A 23,350-nucleotide genomic window follows, 5' to 3' on the forward strand; every position below is an offset into this window, starting at 1 on the left:
TTAAACGACATAAGGTAGTTTTACCAGAGTTCCCTCACTTTGACCAGCTATCTGATCATGTGAGCGAAGCATGGAATATGCCCGGTAAAAGGTTTCAAATTCCAAAACATTTAAGTTCCTTTTACCCTCTTCCAGCTACTGATTGCACTAAATGGGAAGTTCCCCCATCAGTGGATTCTCATGTAACACGTCTGGTTCAGAATGCCACCTTACCCATCCATACTGCAACCTCCCTGAAGGAAACTACAGATAGACATATAGAAACTTGTCACAAATCCATATACTGTCTTACAGGAGCTATTATTTGTCCTGCTAGGTCTACGGCCTGGGTGGCAAAAGCCATTGTGAGTTGGGCAGAGGCCCTTTCCCCCTGATGCTTCAAGGGAACAACTATCCTACATATCTCACATTAGAGATGCAGCCTTCTATTTGGGAGAAGCAGCTATGGATACGGCTCTCCTGGCCTCCAGGATGTCTGCCACTTCGATAGTGGTTTGCCTTATTGTTTGGCTCCGTTTCTGGAAAGCAAACTCCGACTCAAAAAGGGCTCTGGAGTCTCTTCCTTATTCTGGAGATATCCTATTTGGTCCAGAATTAGATAAAATTGTGACTACTTTGGCAGCTTCCAAGACGGCGTTCCTGCCAACTGCATATAATACAAAGCCTCGGACATCATCCTTTCGATCCTTTCGCCCTCAAGGAAAAACTAAGGGTCAGTCCTTTAAACGGCAGCAGGCGTCAGCCAAGACCTCCAAGCCTGGGCTATTAGATGTCCACCTGCCAAGTCTGAGGACAAGCCTACAGCCTGACGGGTCGGGCTTCTCCCTGGGAGCTCCCAGGGTGAGAGGCTGGCTTCTTCAATTCGCCCAGATTTAGCTTCAGACCACATCAGATGCTTGATTAAGAGAAGTGGTCTCCCACAGATATGCCCTATCCTTCCTAAGGCGACCCCCCTCCCCAGCAGTTCTTTTTTGCACAGGACCTCCATCGGACCCAAGCAAGGCCCTGCTGCTGCAAAAAGCCATTCAGTCCTTACTGGAGTCAACAGTAGTAATTCTGGTCCCTTCCTCACAACGAGGCAAGGGCTATTATTCTACCCTTTTCCTGGTTCAGAAGCCCAACGGGTCTCATCGGCCAATCCTCAACCTCAAATCTCTAAACAAGTTTATCAGGGTGCTCAGGTTTTCGTATGGAAAACCTCCGCTCTCTCAGCCTATCTATGGAGCCTGGGGATTTTATTGTGTCTCTGGACATTCAGGACGCTTAACAATATCTCTGGTTTGCTATCCTGCAGCAGCATTACCAATTTCAGGGTCTACCGTTTGGCCTCTCAACGGCCCCTCAGGTCTTAACCAAAATCATGGCAGTTATGGCAGCCTACCTTCATTGTCAAGGGATCAGACTACTCCCGTACTTAGATGACCTCTTGCTGTTGGCCAGCTCACCAGAGATTTTTCACCGCCATCTGCAGGTAACAATTGCTTTCCTACAAACGCACGATTGGCTGATCAACTGGAAAAAGTCTTCCCTGACAACTTCTCAAAGAATGGTACATTTAGGAGTCCTCTTGGACTCTCTGATTCAGAGAATGTTCCTAACAACTGACAAGATCTCGTGAATACTACACTGAGCATGCAGACTGCTCCGCAGTAGCAGAGTGTCAATTCACGCTGCAATGCAGACATTGGGATTAATGGTGTCCACCTTCGACATGGTGGAGTTCGCTCAATTTCACTCCAGGCCCCTACAACACCTGATCCTTTCCAGGTGGAACAGGCTACCCCATCTACTTCAATTCCAGAGGATGGGCCTCCCCCACCCGGAGGTTCGCCTGTCCCTTGCCTGGTGGCTACAGTCATTCCATTTAGACAAGGGTCACCCCTTTTGGATCCCCAGACTGGGCTCTCCTCACCACGGATGCAAGCCTCCGAGGGTGGGGCACAGTGACTGGCCAGCACTCCTTCCAGGGCCGCTGAACCCCAGTCGTGGCAGGGTTACCAATCAATGTCTTGGAGCTTCGAGCCATCTACAGAGCTCTGACTCTGGCTCAGGATATTCTTCAGGGCAGGCCAGTACAAGTACAGTCCGACAACCCCACGGCAGTGGCCTACCTCAATCACCAAGGAGGCACTCTAAGTCGGGCAGGAATGACAGAAGTGTCCCACAGTCTCACATGGACCGAACACCATCTCCGCGGTATTCATCCCGGTGGTTCTCAATTGGGAAGCCGATTTCCTCAGCCGTCACGACGTGCATGCAGGAGAGTGGTCATCTCCTGGTGGTCAAATGGGGTCTGCAGGATGTGAAACTCATGGCCTCAAGCCACGACAACAAACTTCCAGTATATGGAACCAGGACAAGGGACCCTGATGCAGCCTTCGTGGACGCATTGTCAGTGACATGGACTTTCCATTTGGCATCTCTCTTTCCCCCAAACTCCCTGCTTCCCCGAGTTCTTCGAAAAGTTCAAGCAGGAGGGGGGCACAGTCCTGTTGATAGCTCCGGCTTGGCCCAAATGCCATTGGTACTCCACTCTTCAAAGTCTCTCCATAGAAGTTCCTCTTCAACTTCCTCTACGAGTAGACCTGTTGTCTCAGGGTCCATGTCTACATCCAAATCTAGCCTGTCTGTCTTTAACAGCTTGACTCTTGAGACATCCCTCATAATGGCTAAAAAGGGATTTTCCAGCTCTGTGGTCCAGACCATGCTCAGGGCCCGTAAATCGGCCTCAGCCAGGATTTATTACAGAATATGGCATACATATTTCCAATGGTGTACTCCGAGAAACTATGACCCTCAAGTTTTTAAGGTGTCTAGAATTCTTGCCTTTCTTCAGGCTGGATTAGATCCAGCTAACAAACCGACTCTGGCCAGATGGATTCGCATGACTATCTCACAGGCTTACACGCAGTCTGGCCTTCCTGTGCCGGCTAGAGTATCTGCTCATTCTACTCGCTCTGTGGGTCCCTCGTGGGCAGTCCGGTATGGCGCCTTAGCTGAACAGCTATGCAGAGTGGACACCTGGTCTTCTGTCCACACCTTTCTTAGGTTTTGTACCTTTGATACATTTGCCTCTCAGGATACTTCCTTTGGGCGTTGGTTCTCCTATCAGCACAGGAGCGTTCCCGTCCTTGAACAACTGCTTTGGGACATCCCAATTGTCTCCCTGTGGAGCCCTATGGACCCTGAAGAAGAAGAGGAGAGTTATGGTAAAACTTACCTTTGTTAACTCTTTCTTTGAAGTCCAAAGGGTCCACAGGGCACCCGCCCTGACGCACCTGGCTTCTATTGGTTTCTTCTCTTGGTCACTTGTTTCCTTCTCTGTGAGAGAGTGTGATTCTTCAGTGTACCAGTCTTCCTTCTCTTCTCTCCTCTACTGCTCCTGCCTTTGGCTTGTTAACAAAACTGAGTTGCCCTCAGGCTGTGGGCGGGGTATAGGGGGAATGACTGGAGCATCCTGGGATTGAAAAGCTTTGCTGTTGGTGTACGGTCCTCCAGGCCCCACCTTCACCCCATTGTCTCCCTGTGGACGCTATGGACTTTGAAGAAAGAGTTAACAAATAAGTAAGTTTTACCATAGCTCTCCTTTTTCCATTGTATTCGATGTGCTGGGTAATGCTTCCTTCATTCTGCTTTCTTCTTTACAATTCCAGCAGTAATGTAAATGAATGTAATGTAAATTATCTGTTGTCAGCAATAGGAGTTGGAACAGAAAAACGCCTGATAACAGCCTGTCTGCTGCCTGTCTTATGCACTCACTGCTTGTGAATAAACATCAGACAGCAGTGTTAGATAATATTAGGTTTGTCTTTTGATCACTGTACAGTCCAGGGAGTAAATACTATGGTTTATAACTTGTTCATTGCTACTCTCATGTAGCAGCTGTTAGGCAGCTATAATGTGAATGAAGTTACAGGCGTAGGTACTGTATATGCTCATTGCTCTTATTTGTGATACAGCAGCTCATATGAACAGACCACATGGAGCAGGGCCATCTTTTGGTGCCCCCAATCCAGAGTTATTGCGTCCGCCTCTTCTTCCTCAACCTTTGACCACACCGGTCTCTGAACTTTGCCGTATCTGCTCCCTTGTTGGAATGCATCCACCAGAGTTTTCACTCTTAAGAACACCCCAGGTATAGTATAGATTTCCCTGCTATGCATGCTATTGTTATGTGTTAATAACCATTGTAGAGAGGCTAGTGTCAGCATCCTTCTGATCATTCCAAACCATTGATCCATTCTGTAATCTTTCTGAACGGATTGGAATAAAGTGAACATAAAGATGTGTCCCCGTACACCTAGCCTCAATACGCCAGGCAGCACAAGACTCCTGGCACGAGTGAGCTGCCAAGTCTTGTGCGTCTATTTGTGACAAGTGTCTCTTCTGTATTTTTCACTGAAAAATACTTCTTAGTTGCTAACATGCGACAAACCTCTTTAGGAGACTGCACTGATTATTTGATAAGCGCCACTTGTATATCTGTGTGCGACTGAATCTGTATACAAAGCACAACAGACCTTGGTGAGGGAAACAAGCGGCCCCTGCATCGTAGCACGTTGTATGTACTTTCAGAGTCCGTTGCACACAGATATACAATCGGTGCATTCTTCTGGTGCGTCTTAGTTGCCTGAGTTTGCGTCAAAGACGCATTTTCGAGTGGAAAAAGACGCTCTGCAACAGCCCAGCTAGATGGGACCTTGCACAAGTACAGCAATAGTGCATGAGGACACATCTGTACAGTACCTCAATAATTATGTTGCAGTATTTTCTATGCTGTCTATTTGTTACTGTGTTTTCCAACTAGAATACAATATTAGGTTATCGTAAAGGATTCTGCATGTCACTGCATAATTGTGGACATTGACATCAAATATGGCCCTTTCACTTACCTATCTTATGTGTAGAAGTGAAGATCAAAACCAGTTTGTTTTCCCAGTGCTTCCATGTGACAGGAAGTTGTTCTGTTCTTTACAGGCATTGACAGTCTGCCAAGTGAAGCTGTCAAATGGTTTGGTCATACATGGTCCTCAGTGCCATGCTGAGAATGAAGCAAAGGAGAAAGCTGCTCTGTATGCATTACAGAGACTGGTAAATAGACAAAATCTCTTACTTTTTTTTATCTTATAAAGCGGCATCGTGGCATTATACCAAGTTAGTTCTAATTTGTTAGACTTCAAATGCCTTTCTGTTTGGATTAAATAGAAGTACAAATCTTAAAGTCTTCAGAGAACACTTTACTCAGATACTGTAAAAACGGGTGATTACATTTTTGCAGACACAGGGGGGATTCACTTAGCCCCGATAAATTTTTTTTGGGAGTGAAAAACTCCCGATTTTTTTTTTTTTTATGTGCTATTCAACTATCCTCAGTATTTTGCCCCCCCCAAATCTATTTTCGGACGAAAGCACATAGATTCCTTGATAAGGTCACAAACCTATGAAAAAAAAATCCCTAATGACTGCCAGCTTCGCGGCTAACTGATTAGCCCCCAGGGGATCAATTCGCTGCAGTAAATTACTGTGGCGAATTGAATTCCCCTCATAGTATGATCATTAGAAAGTGATCCATAATAATGGCCGCTATACATTTATCAGATGGGACAGTTATTATTTTGTCACTTATCTCACTTAAATCATTTAGCACCAATTGTATAGAGAACTATCAAACCTTCCCCACTGATGTGGATGGTGTTACTGTAACTTGTGCCCTGCAGTGTGTGTACCATAGTACTCTATAAAGTCACTGCACGCCTACGTGTGACAATTACTTTCATCATATAAACATTAGACCTCTCTGTCCACACAAACATTATTTTGTTTTACTCAGAGCTCAGTTGGTGCAAACTTTTCTTTGCCGCCACCTCTGTTTCCAAATTATCAACCTCTTGGAACTGGTTTGTCTGCCGGAGCGCTATCAACAGTATTTCCTCAGCCAGCAGGTAAGTTATACCCCTAACGGTGATCATTTTACATTTCATCATGTTCTATACATATTTCTCCTGAAATGGCGTCGCTAGAATGAAACTGTCACATTGTCAAATCGTGTAATTGTAGTTTGTACAGATGAGCACCTATACACAGCATAGATGAGCATTTGGGTAGCTGTGCTACCACTGATAGTTTGTGCTTAAACCAACCCTTCCGTGCACACACACACACACACACACACACACACACACACACACACACACACACACACTGACACTGCATCGCTTGTGTGGAGCTTTAGTTATTTACTGTGTTTTTTGGGGGTCATTGTGGGTGGGCTGTTGCTGAAACAATGACATATAAATTATCTAATGCCTGGACTCTGCACCTTGTATATCATTCAAAAGAAACTTACTCGGTGGTTACAACCACATATTTTAATTTGCTTATTAGTATACATCACTTCTATTTCATGGGTTGGGTACGAGATACCGACAGTCGGGATGCCGGTGGGGGTCAGAATCCCGACAGTCAGAATCCCGACACCCAAAGGTAAGTACCCTAGCTCTATTCCTCCCCCTAAACCACCTTTCCCGCAACCTAACCCCCCCCATCCCCCTCTGCAGCCCATCCCGAACCCTCCCCCTAGTGCCTAACCATCCCCCTGAATACTTATCATCAGAATACCGGCGCCGGGATTCCGACTGCTGTTGGGATTCAGACTACAGCGCCGGCATCCCAACCGCCGGGGTGTTGACAACATCCCATATTTCACTATGCACAAAAAAGACAGATTTGTCCTCATACACTAATCGAGCCAAATAGCCCTTCTCAGCGCAACTCAGCTTGTGCTGAGTGTCTCTTTCTAGCAAATTGCATCTTAGATGTAATGTGATACAACAAAACTGCTTCAAGGGACTGCACTGATTAATTTGATATGTGACACTTGTATATCTGTGTTTGACTGAGGACCTCATTCAGAGCCGCTCGCAAAATGCGAGCGTTCGCTCTGAATGAGGCAGCCACTTCTAAAAAATGTTCCGGCCTCCTGGCCACTCGCGACCAGCATGATGGTCGCGATGGTCAAGACCATCGGGGCTTGCGACGAGACCCTTGATGTAGGGTCTCGTCTGCCGCAAGCCACCGAGAGCTTTCGGCTCTAATAGAGCCGGAAGCTCTCCCACTGACATCACTGGTGATGTCAGTGGGGCCGCCCACAAACGGCAAGCGTTCGCTTGGGAACACCTCGGTTTGTGAAACCACCCTCCCGCCACGCCTACAAAACCGGGCGAGCTTTCGATAAACATAGACAGCCGCCCCTTTTATAGTGAGCCCCGGAGTGAGAGAATTTCTCTCTCGCTCCGGGGCTTGCGCATGTTCAGTGCGGCCTCTGCGCGTGCACAGCCAAGCATCGACCCACTTGCGAGCGCTCAGGAGCTCGCGAGCGGGTCTGAATGAGACCCTGGAGTCTTGTGAAACAGTTTGTTTGCATTCGGTTGTGACAAAGACACATTTTTATGCAAAAAAAACTCTACGTCTCATAGCTCAGCTTACTCACAACAGGCGTCTCATTCCACATGGCGTATTGAGGCTAGGTGGTATGAGGACGCATCCGTAAGGCCTTAAGTAATAACCCGTGAGATGCAAGAACAGCACGATTCTGGCAAGTTAGCCACGATTTTTAAAGTTGCAATAATTTGAAAGGCAAAACCAACCTCTTTTTGCTGTTTCAATTTATTGCCGCTTTAAAAATAGGGTCTAACTTGCTGGAAATGATCCCATGCCTCCATCTCGCATAAAGCCTCATAGGCTTTGATAGAAAGGGACATATTGGGCCACCTATAAAGTGTATGGCCTCATTTGCCCTGGTCTGGTCTAATGATCACAGCGACACATTGTTGAATGGAATACTGCACAAAATATATGGGCTTCTTCTTTTTTTTCCATACCCGGGATCTCCCAGTGATCATATTATCACCAGATTCCTCCTATAAGCACGAGAGCTTATTGAGTTTAAAAAGATCTATATTAAAATTCCAAATAACTATATATTTTAACAAAAAGTAGTTCCCCTTTAACCAGCACATAGCAACACATGGGAACGGGTGTGTAGGCATGAAGTCCATTAAGTGGTTACTGCTTGTAAAAAAAAAAAAAGTAAACCCTTAAATGATGGGATTATTTCATTTTAACAACTTTCTTTTCTTTTGTGTGTGTTTTATAGCTAATATTATCCCTCCAGCACCACATGTGTTTGGTGCAGTTTCCTGGAGACCAGCAATGCCACTTCATAATAAACCATACTACCAAGGACACTATCCTGGGCATATGCCAGCTGGTAGTCACAATCAGTTCATACCACTACAGGTAAGAGATTGCATGTGGAACCTCTTCTTCCTTGAGCTGTAAAGAAGCTGGAATTGCTGCATTACTTATAGATAACATAAGAAAGAGAGTGCATGCTAAATGCAGAAGTCTTTAGGCAATATTATTAGTAAACACAAAGGTCTCTAGACCTAAACCTTCTGTGCTTAGGGCTCTTAAAAAAAACTGGTACTGGCAATGGAGGTAGTTGAAGTAGAAGGGGGTGAAATTTGAACGTTTCTTTGTACAAGTGACCTGCCACATTGGAGTTAAGTTTTAACCCACCCACCATGACTGTGTCCACTGGAGCCGTACTGTACATGAGAGAGGATAACTGCTTCTATACCACCTGGCGAAAAAGTCACAGATTATCCAAAATTAATTTTAAGACTGTAGACTATTTTGGGCAAGATCATACTCTGTAAACTGTATGCTGTATCTACTGAAGAACATAGAGCCCCCAGTGCTTCAATTTTGGATCCGAGCGGTGTTTTATGTAATGCAGCTCTTGAAAATAGGGTTAGATGTGTTGGAAGATTTTGGTGGAAGTGAAGGAGCTTGGCAATAGCAATACACCTGTCTGTGAAAGATCTCCCAGCTTGTGCATTTTAAACTATCCTCATTATAGAAGAACATAACAGCCAAATCCTGTGTGCGACTGCGGGTGTATCTGCATGCGAAAACGCTACGTTACAGTGTCAGCGACTAACGTAGCGTTTCATATGCAGATACACCCACAGTCACACACAGAACATAAGCATGTCGCATATCCTTTTGATCATCAGAAGCTGTTTGTGCTAAATATTTGCATCGTTGTGTGGATAAGACGCATGTGACGGTCAAAAGCTGCACGAAAAGACATACGGCGCAACCAAGTCACCCAGAGCTCCCGCGTTGTGTAGCGCGACTTGTAGTGCATGAAGGATAGATGTATGTGGACACATCTGTAATAGTTTAGCGCCTGCAAAATTCTTGTTTTAGAGCTTTTCCTGCCAGTCATTTCTCATCTTGCCCAGGGCTGTAATTGTAGCTTAGTACTGAAGCCAATTTGTGTTGCGTTTAGCAGGTTCTAATCATCTATAAAGAATTTCAGCTTTTCACTTTTTACAGAAAGTTTGATTTTACTATACAAAGGTTGGCAGGACAGTAGCTTATATAATAAGTTTCTTTAGGTTTACATGTTGTGATAACAGGTGCCATCTCCCACAGATGTGTTATTGTCCCTTGAGAAAGGGTCACGTTGAATAGATGTGTTACTGGTACGTCAAGACATGATAGGCAATTACTAGGAAGTATGGGTTGAAGGTGTCTGCACTAGCACTTCTTCTGATGAAGGAAGATATCTTCAAGATAGAGTAAAAGAAAGAAAAGGCAGCACATGGGGAATACATTTGGGAAGGTTGCACGATGTGCCAGGTGGGTATGTTGTGCATAGTCAGTGACTAAAGGCTAGCCCTGCAGTACCAAAGTGGGTATAGAAGACTTGTAAGAACTCTTTCTTGATAGTTACATAGAGGAGATTGTTTCCTGCAATATAACCAGAAATGTCACTTATTGCAGACCAGAATCTATAGCAGCACTTAGAGACGTCATTTCATGGTGTATTTCCTGAGCATTCTATAAATATGTCAGATGCCACCTAGTCGGGGAGATTGGTATCGCAGATTTGTCGTGGTCTTCCTCTCAGTCAGTAGCCAGACATTATTCTCCGCTCTTATATAATACATTCCCCACAGCAGAATGGGAGACAGCTTCTTTTTGTACATATTCAGCTCATAGAACCGTTTACATTAATACACAAAACCTTTTACATTAATATATTCTAGAAATACTCTCTCAATATGCATTCATGAACAGCATATTCAGGGTGTGGGCAAATGGTAACTCTACAGTAACGCATGCATGCTACAGTGTCTTGCAAAAGTATTCATCCGCTTTGCATTTTTCATGTTTTGTTGCCTCACAACCTGGAATTAAAATGGATGGTATGAAGGTGTGCATCATTTCATTCACAGAACATGCCTACAACTGTGAAGTTGTGTTTTTTTTTTTTATATTGTGAATAAAACAACATTTAGGACAACATAACAGAAAACTTCAGCGTGCATAACTATTCACCCCCCTAAAGTCAGTACTTTGTCGAGCCACCTTTTGTGGCAATTACGGCTGCAAGTCGCTTTGGATAAGTCTCTATGAGGTTGCCACATCTTGCCCCTGGGATTTTTGCCCATTCCTCAAGGCAAAACTTCATGTTGGATGGTTTCCACTTGTGAACAGCAATCTTCAAGTCTGACCACAGATTCTCAATTGGATTGAGATCTGAGCATTGACTAGGCCATTCCAACATATTAAATGTTTCCCCTTTAAACCACTCGAGTGTTGCTTTAGCAGTATGCTTCGGGTCATTGTTCTGCCGGAAGGTGAACCTCCGTCCCAGTCTCAAATCACAGGCAGACTGAAACAGGTTTTGCTCAAGAATATCCCTGTATTTAGCACCATCCATCTTTCCCTCGACTCGAATCAGTTTCCCAGTCCCTGCTGCTGAAAAACATCCCCACAGCATGATGCTGCCACCACCATGTTTCACTGTGGGGATGGTGTTCTTGGGGTGATGGAATGTGTTGGGTTTGCGCCAGACAGTGTTTTCCTTGGTGGCCGAAAAGTTCAATTTTAGTCTCATCTGACCAGAGCACCTTCCTCCATACATTTGAGTCGTCGCCCACATGCCTTTTGGCAAACTCAAATTGTGTCTTATTTTTATCACTAAGTAATGGCTTTTTTCTGGCCACTCTTCCATAAAGCCCAGCTCTATGGAGTGTACGACTTCTGAAGGTAATTGGTTGCACCAGAACTTTTGAGGGACTTCATAGCAAAGGGGATGATTACATATGCACATACCAATTTTCAGAATTTTATTTATAAAGATTCTTTTTTTATATATATTTTTTTCTCACTTCACCAAATTAGACTATTTTGTGCAGATCCATCACATAAAATTCAGATTTAAAAAAATAATAAATTACAGGTTGTAATGTAACAAAAAAGGTAAAAACCCAAGGGGGGTGAATACTTGTGCAAGGCACTGTAGCTTCCGAAGCGCCTCTTTTTTATCAGTGCCGGCTTAATGCCTGCTGTAAACCAATGAGACCCCACTAGCCTTGTATAAGGGTTCTGAGGTAACCTGTGGGATTAAATTATTCTATAAAATAGATTACAAATGTACATGTAATGCTGGATAGACACCTGAGCGACACAGCAGCCGGCCGACCCTCACGCAGACAGACAGACCAATTTGCTAAGCTATACACACTTATCAATCGGCCGCTCAATGTGTCTGGCTAGACATCGCAACAAGGCGGACATTTCAATTTGCCCACCCAGTTGTGATGTCAGTGTTTGCTGTTCCTGCGGCCAGTGCACCGGTGGTCGTGGGTCACCCGTACACACCTGTAGGCGCGATATACGTTGAGGATAATTTGTGTGCATCTGCCATGCTGCACAGCTGACACAATATATCTGTGATCAACGTCGTTCACAGATAACGTGTGTACACACAAGCCGACGCAAGGAACCATATACATCGTTCGCTGGCTGTATGAACGGTATATAGCGCGGTGTGTACCCAGCATTACATTCACTTAATTACTTCTGTCAGCATTTGTTTATACCCACATGTGTCTTCTGTTACACACATTAAATATGCTCTTGTTTTAATTTTTCACTTGCTCATAAATTGGTGAAAACTGATTCCAAACTGATGTTTTATTTTAATTTATACTTCTTTGTTTTTGCAAACATTGTTTTTTTTTTTTTCTTTCTCCAAGGTAACGAAGCAAAGAGCATCTGTTAATAAAAATACTGATGTCAGAGAGACTTTGAGTACATCTCAGAGTCATTTAAGCAATGAACAGAGATTGGTTCCTGATGTGGCCAGTCAGCTTTGCTCTAACAGCACCTCTGTCAGTGTAATGTCTCCACAAAGCTCTCATCCTCCTGTGCTGGACAAGGCTGCCTCATCTGGCTCTGGGAAGCCTCATGGTAAATCCACACCTGGTTCAGCCAGCAAGCGGAAACCCCGAAAATTAGCAGTGAATTTCAATGTTCCAAAACCGACTGAATAAACGGAACTCTCTCTGAGTTCAGATTACATCCTCTGAATTTCCGCCTTAACATTGCTGTGTACAAACGGCGCAAGCTGCTGTCTGCTATTTTAAACTTATTTTTATTTTTTCACATCAATGGTGCAACTGAATTCTCAATGTTTTTAACTGCAAAATAATAATACAGGGCTTGAAGTACTGGAGCTATAAATGACATGATATGTTTACTAGGGATGCACCGAATCCATGTTTAAGTTGTGCGCTCAGCCAGATCCTTCGTTTATTTGCAAGCTACAGCCAATCCAGATTTCCTTGTCCGGTTCAAGATGCCCAATCTTCTGTAACAGGATTTGGTATATAGCTGAACAGTAAAAGCGTCAGTAGATGCATCACACTTTTCATGATTATTTTATTGTTTTTACCAAAATGAACCTCTGCTTTCAGAAACCTGCACTGAAAATCTTTTGATTTCCAAAACTGGTAAATAAAAGAACAATAAATCTAAATTTGAGATCTCATAAAGTCAAGTATTAATAAGATACATCATAGGAGCAGCTTTTGTGGCCTAATAATGTTATTCACTTGATAAACAAGTGTGCAGTGACTCCATGGCAAGAAGGCAGAATAATGAAAGCGAGGGTCTGTCTTGTACTGCTTACAGCGAAACTGATGTCTATGGGCTTCAGCTCTGATTGATCACATCTAGTACTGTGTTCCATCTGCTTGTCTAAATTTGAGCCGCTGTATATTATAGGGCGATTTGTTTCTTTTCATATTTGCGACAGTGGTTTTTGGCTATTAGAACCTATGCTTGGTATGAAAGGCCACACATCTTCTGATTGTACCTCCACAGAAAAGGTAACAGCCCATGCTTACATATTCTACTGGGAACTCCTATATATTCTATTTGCCAATATTTCTTTGCAAAATTGATTTTAGTAATTTTTCCACAATTATTTTTTTATGTACTGGAATTTTTCATTGGATCTTATACAAACAATAGTATTTTATAAAAAGAAAACTTTTATGTGCTCATTTCTCTAGTTTCTACATTCTATTTAAATGGATTTTCACTGTATTTACAGTACAGAGTGTAGCTGTTTCATATCATCCGCTGTTAAATGTGTGTAATAATAGAACATAAAGTGCAGTCCAGGATCTATGGCATGCTGCTGCTCTGCACATTGGACAAAAACAGGTTTTCATTTTATTCAAACAAAATGTTGATTTGCAGAATTGTACACTAAGTAAATTAAAAGTATATGCAATGTTAAGAAGTTTTGTCTTGAATCTTTGTAAAGTAAAACAATTGTTATTCTTGTTTTATCCCTTGTGTGTTCTCATTTTCCAACTCTACTATTAAAATGGATATCATTACAGTGTATTGCTGAAGATGTCATTGGGTATGTCCTTTTATATGCACAACCGCACCTGACTGCAGGTGTTATACATCAATAATAGACCAGCTGTACACAGTACCATATAGTAACAGTAATTCCTATAATGGAATGTTACTACTGTCCCTTAAACTGTAAGTTGATTTGTGTGTGCTAACAGGCACTATGTGGGCGTTTTATCAAGCCTTCTAGATAGGACTAGAGGAGGTGACCAGTAATTTGATTTTAGCTATCATTTTAAAGAATGTCCTCTTTTTAGAAGGTTTTATAAATTTACCGCTAATTGTGGAGAATGTCAGTTGCAGCTACATTCATGCCATAGTGCATTTAGCAAAGCTAACAATGAGTTATCTGAGGTAGGCTTCCTGATTTTTACAAAGATGGGTAAAGCTAGGTACAGTACACACTATAAGGTTATGGGCCGTATTCAGTTAGTTTCGCACCGGCGATATTATTCCGCCTGCCGCACTTTTCGTCTACATCTTGTGTTTTGGTCGCAAAAACTTTTCGTGCGCCCCCCCATATCCCCCCCCCCCCCCTGCTATTCGCCGTATTCAATACCAAGACACTCGAAAACGCAACCCGGCAAGACTTAAACTGGGGGGAAAGTGCTGTCAAAAATGGGGAAATCAGCCTAACACCCCCCCAAAAGATGCACTAATATTGGGGACCAATATAGAAGTCCCCGAATAGTCCAACTGAAACTATTTGGGGTACTTAAGTGCTGTCAATTGCTTCTAATTAGCGTCTTTGCACAAGTGGTGAAGAATAGCAATTTGCTGGGGGTTTTTTTTGTGAAAATAAGTAGTCTTCTCAAATTTGGGGTTCTGGAAAATGGATGTTGACATATTTTATAGACGCTAAAGTGAAGTGTAAACAATCGTGAAAAACCCACCTGAAGCAAGCACCTGCGATCACAAAACCAACTCCCCCATTCTTGCAGACCCCCCAAAAGTCTATTTCACTAGTTTAAAAGTTTGTACCCCGACTTTGTACTTTTTCGCCCCCCATTTTCAAAGTCCTTTTTTAAGGTGTTCCTCACTTTTTGGGGGGGATTTTTTGATGCAGTTATCCTTTGGGGGGCTGTTCCAAGGGTGCTGAGTGGTTTCCCCACCTTTGCACCCCAAAACCAAAATTCTGCACCTTTTTCCGCCTCCTATTCAGTGGCGAATCTTTTTTGCCTATTGCATTTCGTTTTCGCGTATGCAAAAAGTGTTTGGTATTGAATACGGAGGTAACTTTCCACCCGGCGAAATTACATCATCCGTGATACTTTTCCACGGATTCTGACTTTTTGCGGCTAATTGAATACGGCCCTATCTGTCCAATCTGGCTGGCTGGAACGAAAGTCTGGTAATGCACAGATGTGTCCACATACTTCTGTTCTCCCTGTGCGTTAAACAGCCCTTCTGGTTGCACCGTGATTAAAATGATATGTACCATGCCTATATTAAGGGAGTAAGGTTTCTCTGGGAAAAAATAAATAATAAATGCCTTAAATACAGCTATAACTACCATAGTAATAAGGGTGGTGGATACTGTTTGTCCTGCCTTCCCTGTGAGAGCCCTATGCAGTGGCTCTCAGAGATGGGACTGCAGCGTAGTCCAAAATTTAAATAGGGGAGCCACACCAAATGCCAACAAACATCGCCGGGCCCGGACTCACTGGCAGTTGGTGTGGTTCCCCTATTTGAATTTTGGACTGCGCTGCAGCCCCACCTCTGGAGCCGCCACTGGCCCTATGTGTACTGTATATGTGTTTTTATTTCCCCTGTGTGGTAAGTGGGGTGGCCCTTACAAATGAAGCTCTTGTGCTGCACTGCATGTGCACAGACACCAGGGTACTACTGAAAGGGCAAACGCCGAGAAGAAATAGGGAGAGTGTAGGCATGAGCCAAGTCAGATGATGGAGAACTAACAGAAAAGTGGGAGTTGTCAGTTGAGGAGAGGAAGGGCAAGGAGGAGGGTGTCAGTGTCAGGGTCAGTGGTAATGACCCTTCTAATACATTGGAAGATTGACAACAAGACTGGATATAGAAACCTTACTTGTACTACAGCTTGCCAGGGATAGTGGTAAACACTCTGCATAATAGTGTAAGTGTTTGTGTGAACAAGTCCTATTGGTGCTGCATATTTTTCAGCCAGTTAAAGTAGGTTGGTTGTGCTCACACCTCCGATAGGCTGCAAGCAGAATCAGCCATCCAGTCACATAATGCGCAAAGCCGCCGGAAGCCGTTGCGGTGACTAACATGGCTTATTCACTTGGCCACAGAGTATAGACACTCCACCATATGTCACAATATACAGAGACACCTTATATATCTTATAGCAATGAACAATAATGACAGCACAAAAACCGTATAACGCAGCCCCTGAGGAGAATAGAGAACTCTTCACAGATCCTCAATATAATCACTATATAATGAACATATAACAACTTCTACTCAGATGGCGCAAATAACGTAAAGTAGTCCTTACATCAAAGAAAAAGTTCCTTAATCACTGAATATGGTTCTTTCAATCTCTTTTAAGGACATAGATCTTTCTCCAAATACACTCCTCCTTCAATAAAATCCTAAATGGTTGGTATAAAAAAGAAGACAGAACATGGTGCAATATACCCCCCAAAAATGTTTTGGGATAAGATTTATTTATCACATCACACTCACATTTCAAAAAACTTTAAACCACATAGGGTATAGGATGGGGTGTCGGTATTTTATACATTCCCATAGAGATAAAGATAGATGGGTTGGGTATGAAATCCCGGCTGTCGGGATGCCTCTGGTCACAATACCGATAGCAGCATCCCGACACCCATAGGGGAGACACATAAATATTTTTCTAACCCTTCCTGCTCGGTGCCTAACCCTAACATCCTACACTAGTGCCTAAACTTAACCTCCCCCTTCCTACACCCTAAACCTAACACCCCTCCCCGGTGCCTAACCCTCCCCCTATAACCTAACCCTAACCTCCCCTTAGCACCCCGATACTTACCTTCCAGATGCCGGCGGTCAGAATACTGGTGCCGGGATACCAACCTGTCGGAATTTCGGCTCCAGTATTCAGACCGTTGGCATCCCGCACACGGGGATGCTGACGACATCCCATATAGATATAGACAGATAGATATACAGACACTCCTCCTAAACTATGGGCTTGCTTTACAGGTGGGCACAGAAGCACAAGCTGCAGCATCTATTGGTGGCCGCCTGTCTGCGACTTTATGTAAATTGTGTTACAAACCTTACAGCCGAATGTGCAAGGACTGAGATGCCCACTCTCAGCATCTGTACACGCAGTAAACACAAGTGGTGAATCCTTAAATGTCACCATTGGTCGCACCATCAATACTTGCACTAGCCTATGGCAGGTGCACTTTCTCCATCTGACTATGGCCTCCTATGCCTGCGTCTGTGTACTCAGCCGCATTCATTGGCACCCATGACACTCCCATAACACATTTCTAGTTACCAGCCAGGAACACCATCATGCAGCATAGGAGTTTTTAGGAATTTTTGCAGATACACAAAATTGCAAACTACATGAACGTCAGCATTGCGTGCAGCTCTGAATCAGGTCCAATATAACATAATATACAGACACTGCCATATGTCATAATACACAGGCACTCAAATATGTTCTAATAATCAGATTATCCATATCATATTTCTCTTGGATGAAAAATATGCCATTGCATTATGATCTAGGGAAGGTGTCTCTGTATCACATATGGAAAGATGGTCGGTATATTATTACATATGGAAGAGTCTCTATCTAAAAAAATCAAATGTATATTACAGCATGACATAGGTGTATCTGTGTATTATGACATGGAAGGAGTCTCTGTATAGTACAATATGACATAGAAGGTGACTATGTATTATGACACAGTACAGTATGGAGGAAGTGTCATTCTATATAAACATTCCATTTCTCAAAATATACAATTTCTTTTGAGGGGATGAAAAATTACAATAATTGACATATGTAAGGTGCGTCTGTATATGTAATTTTTACATATACAGAAAGCATTTAATTGCATTATCACAAGTAAGGTGTGTCTACATTATGGCATTTCGAAGGTGTCTGTATATTGTGACATATGGAATATGTATCTGCATATTATGACACGGCAGGAGTTCCTGCATATCTTCATAATATTTCTTATGGAAGACAAAAAATGTCATCGTATTAGGATATGTGTGGTATCTGTATATCTATATAATGTTTCTCTAGGGATAAATTTGCATTATGACATGATAGATATGTCTGTATATTATGACGTATCAAAGGTGTGTCTCTAGATTATCACTTGTGAGAACCCATACTATCTGAAGTACCTGGCTTTGCCCAGGTTTAAATCTTCAAGTTATTATGTGATGTCGTCCAAATCCGTCCAGTAGAAGGCCCAGAACAGGCACCCGGGTCAAAGTTCTGCCCAGCGTACACCAACGGGAGGTCCAACCGGGACCCTAATGGTGCATACACACATAGCGATTTAAAAGGAAGATTTGAATGATAACGATGTCATTACAGTTATCTTTCAAATCTTTCTTTTAAATGGTCGCTACCAACTTACCTTCGACCAGCGATGGCCGATGGCGATATCGTCCATCGGCCATGCATCATATCATATCGCTGACAGATCGCTACGTGTGTACGCACCATTACCCTCATAAAATCTGGCCAGGATCCAACTGGTCCACCTTGCGTTAGTTTCATCCCAATCGGTGCAGGGGTGTCCGAATACAAACAGACCAATGAATTTTATATACTGTATAAGATGCGCATATTATGACATACAGAAGGTGTCTCTATATTATGACATACAGAAGGTGTGTCTATATAATGACACATGGAAGATGACTGTATATTTATATTATGACATACACAAGGTGTCTCTGTATATTATGACATACACAAGGTGTCTCTGTATATTATGACATACACAAGATGTCTCTGTATGTTATGACATATGGAAGGTGTGTATATATTGTGATATGGAAGGTGTCTCTATATTGTGAAACATGGAAGGTGTGTATATATTATGAAATCGAAGGTGTGTGTATATTATGACGTACAGAAGGGGTCTCTGTATATTATTACATATGGAATGGGTCTCTATTATGACATATGGAAGGTGTCTCTGTATATTATGACACATGAAAGGGGTGTCTGTATATTATGACACATGGAAGGTGTCTCTGTATACAGGGCCAGATTAACAACGGGCCGGATGGAGCTACAGCTCCAGGCCTCCACATAAAAATAGGCCCATTGTCATGACAACATGATGTTGACTGGCTATCTGCTCTCCACACAGCTGGCCATAAATCATAAGTATAAAATTCTATTTCTATTTACCTCACAACATTAAGCATTTTTTTTCTTTTACATATTTAGGGAGACATTGAGTCTGAGAGTATAAGGGTGTACACGCCCACATGGCACTGGCCACACCTACACAGCACTGGTCACACCTCCTCTCTTCTCATAATAGGCCCTTGGTAATTTTCAGCTCCAGGCCCATGTGGCCCTCAATCCGGCCCTGTCTGTATATTATGACGTACAGAAGGGGTCTCTATTATGACATATGGAAGATGTCTCTGTATATTATGACACATGAAATGTGTGTGTGTGTATATTATGACACATGGAAGGTGTCTCTGTATATTATGACACATGGAAGGTGTCTCTGTATATTATGACACATGGAAGGTGTGTGTATATTATAACACATGGAAGGGTTCTCTGTATATTAGGACATACGGAAGGGGTCTCTGTATTTTAGGACATATGGAAGGTGTCTCTGTATATTATGGCACATGGAAGGTGTCTCTGTATATTAGGACACATGGAAGGGGTCTCTGTATATTAGGACATACGGAAGGGGTCTCTGTATATTAGGACATACGGAAGGGGTCTCTGTATATTAGGACATACGGAAGGGGTCTCTGTATATTATGGTACATGGATGGTGTCTCTGTATATTAGAACATACAGAAGGGGTCTCTGTATATTAGGACATACAGAAGGGGTGTCTGCATATTATGGCACATGGAAGGTGTCTCTGTATTTTATTGCACATGGAAGGTGTCTCTGTATATTATGACATATGGATGGCGTCTCTGTATATTATTGCACATGGTAGGTGTCTCTGTATTTTATGGCACATGGAAGGTGTCTCTGTATATTCGGACATACGGATGGTGTCTCTGTATATTATGACATATGGATGGCGTCTCTGTATATTATGGCACATGGTAGGTGTCTCTATATTATGACACATGGAAGGTGTCTGTATATTATGACACATGGAAGGTGTGTGTATATTAGGACATACAGAAGGGGTCTCTGTATATTAGGACATATGGAAGGTGTCTCTGTATATTAGGACATACGGAAGGGGTCTCTGTATATTATGACACATGGAAGGTGTCTCTGTATTTTATGGCACATGGAAGGTGTCCTGTATATTAGGACATACAGATGGTGTCTCTGTATTTTATTGCACATGGAAGGTGTCTCTGTATATTATGACACATGGAAGGTGTCTCTGTATATTATGACACATGGAAGGTGTCTCTGTATATTATGACACATGGAAGGTGTCTCTGTATATTATGACACATGGAAGGTGTGTCTGTTTATATAAGACTAGCTGATGTACCCGGTTTCACCCGGGTAAACCTTAGATATTTACTATTTTCATCTCACCAGTAACACATTAATCCTTCAACTCTATAGTAATGCTCACTGCTTAAGTAATTCATTCCACTCCCTCACCTGTGTACTAGCACACTCCACTCCCTCACCTCTCTAGTAACACATTATCCTCGCTCTCCCGTGTTATAATAGATTCTCTCCCTTGCCCGTGTTGTAACACATTCGACATTCCCCTCCCTCACCTGTGTAGAAAAACAACCCCTTCCTCACACTTGTAACACATAACCCTCACTCAGACCAAGGTCCCTACACACGGATCGATGTGCTCACGACGCGATATTGTTAACGATTTCCCTTGAATGTTCCACGGCACTCCAGGACACGATATGCAGCAAAAACTGCACAATGTGACACAAGATCTATCGTGCACGATCTAATGGTTTGCCGATCTTTTGGATTGTGCGTGATAGCAGTGACACAGATGCTTGCAGCATGCTGCAAGCATCGGTGTGTAAAAAAAATAAAAATACACAGATGCAAGCACAGGTCGGTGCAATCCATGCTGCAAGCAGCTGTGAGAAAAAAACCCACAGATGCATGGACGGATCAATGAGATCTGTGTAAAAAAAATATATATATATGCCCCCCCCCCACCACCACCACCACCACCACTCAAAAGCACAACCAGCCCCGGGCTTTTGAGACCCAGTACGGGTTGTGAACATACAGGGGACAAACGACATAGGGGTCCCCTGTATTTAGCACAACCGGCACTAGTCTTTTCAGAGCCAGTCCTGGTTGTCAAAATACAGGGGACAAAAGATGTAGGGGTCTCCTGTATTTAGCACAACCAGCACTGGGCTCAGCCGAGCCGGTGCTGGTTTTGGAAATACAGAGGACAAAAAGCATAGGGGTCCCCTGTATTATCCATAACCAGCACCGGACTTTGTAGCAGGAGGATAATGCCACAGCCAGGGGAACACTTCTCTGGGTCCCCCGGCCAAAGCATTACCCCTGACCGCTAGTCAGCCCAAGCCAGGGATCCCTGGACAGTTGGGGACCCACCAATAAAGGGGTCCCCCTCTCCTGGGCACCCCAGGCTTAGGTTGATAGCCCGGGGCTATCCCCAGCACCCCTGGAGTGGTGGGTGCCGGGTTGATTGTGTAAATGTGGTGTAAAAATATTGTATTTTGCAATAGAATTACAGGTCCCAGCAAGGCTCCCCCACATGCTGATACTTGGAGAATCACAAGTACCAGCATGCGGGACATTACGGGTCCGCTGGTACCTGTAGTTCTGCTGCAAAATAATTATAAACATAAAGACATTACACACAGAACCATGCCATTAAAATTTTTATTAACACATACATGCACACATACTATCACACATACTCACCTAGTATCCCTGAAGCCATTCACGTCTCCTTCTCCAAGTAGTAATCCAGGGATACCTGTAAAAAAAAAAAAAATATCCATACTCACCTCTTCCTTGCGTGGATCACGTCCTCTTCTTTCCAAGTAGGCATTAAGTAGTCTTGGTAAAAAAAAAAAATATGCAATAACACGGACCGAACATTAGTACTGTCCTCCTAAGGACAGTACTACCCGAATGATGGCCCAGCGGCGCGATTTCACTATAGAAATCCCGACGCTGAGCGCTCATTGACTGACAGAGGTGAGCCTTCTGTCTCTCAGCCAATGAGCGGTTCCCACCGTTGACTTCAATGGTAGGAACTGCTAAGGTAAACTTAAAGTAAATTCCATATATGCCAGACCTCTTTTATAACTAGCGCAAAAACTAATATACACCAGGTGCATAAATATTGGGACATTGACAGAATTTTCATATTTTGGCCTCTATTCACCACCACAATGGCTTTGAAATTAAACAAACAAGATGTGCTTTAACTGCAGACTTTCAGATTTAATTTGAGGGTAATTACATCCAAATCAAGTGAACGGTGTAGGAATTAAAACGGTTTCTATATGTGCCTCGCACTTTTTAAGGGGCCAAAAGTAATGGGACAAACTAAACAAACCTAAATCTAACTTTCACTTTTTAATACTTTGTTGCAAATCCTTTGCAGGCAATTACAGCCTGAAGTCTGGAACGCATAGACATCACCAGACGCTGGGTTTCATCCCTGGTGATGCTCTGCCAGGCCTCTACTGCAAATGTCTTCAGTTCCTGCTTGTTCTTGGGGCACTTTCCCTTCAGTTTCGTCTTCATCAAGTGAAATGCATGCTCAATCGGATTCAGGTCAGTGGATTGACTTGGCCATTGCATAACATTCCACTTTTTAGCCTTAAAAAACTCTTTGGTTGCTTTTGCAGTATGCTTCGGGTAATTGTCCATCTGCACTGTGAAGCGCCGTCCAATGAGTTCTGAAGCATTTGACTGAATATGAGCATATAATATTGCCTGAAACACTTCAGAATTCATCCTGCTGCTTTTGTCAGCAGTCACATCATCAATAAATACAAGGGAACCAGTTCCATTGGCAGCCATACATGCCCACGCCATGACACTACCGCCACGCTTCACTGATGAGGTGGTATGTTCTGGATCATGAGCAGTACCTTTCCTTCTCCATACTCTTCTCTTCCTATCACTCTGGTACAAGTTGATCTTTGTCTCATCTGTCCATAGGATGTTGTTCCAGAACTGTAATTGCTTTTTTAGATGTTATTTGGCAAACTCTAATCTGGTCTTCCTGTTTTTGTGGCTCACCAATGGTTTACATCTTGTGTTGAACCCTCTATATTCACTCTTGTGAAGTCTTCTCTTGATTGTTGACTTTGACACATATACACCTACCTCCTGGAGAGTGTTCTTGATTTGGCTAACTGTTGTGAAGGGGTTTTTCTTCACCAGGGAAATAAT

At 43.2% G+C, this 23,350-nt stretch overlaps 1 protein-coding gene across 2 annotated transcripts in view; it reads left to right on the plus strand.

Moving 5' to 3' along the window:
* The window catches only part of XRN1 (5'-3' exoribonuclease 1), a 209,917-nt gene extending 196,245 nt beyond the window's left edge, over positions 1-13,672 (plus strand). For both annotated transcript variants that reach the window (XM_088446275.1, XM_088446277.1), the window contains 5 exons: positions 3,960-4,135; positions 4,978-5,091; positions 5,831-5,942; positions 8,156-8,298; positions 12,120-13,672. In XM_088446275.1, coding sequence (XP_088302401.1) covers positions 3,960-4,135; positions 4,978-5,091; positions 5,831-5,942; positions 8,156-8,298; positions 12,120-12,416 — 842 coding nt within the window. In that variant the 3' untranslated portion in view covers positions 12,417-13,672. The remainder of the gene's footprint in view (positions 1-3,959; positions 4,136-4,977; positions 5,092-5,830; positions 5,943-8,155; positions 8,299-12,119) is intronic.
* The last annotated feature ends 9,678 nt before the right edge of the window (positions 13,673-23,350 follow it).

The sequence above is a fragment of the Taudactylus pleione genome, unplaced genomic scaffold (assembly GCF_031769625.1).
Source record: "Taudactylus pleione unplaced genomic scaffold, aTauple2 ptg000395l, whole genome shotgun sequence".
Taxonomy (NCBI): domain Eukaryota; kingdom Metazoa; phylum Chordata; class Amphibia; order Anura; family Myobatrachidae; genus Taudactylus; species Taudactylus pleione.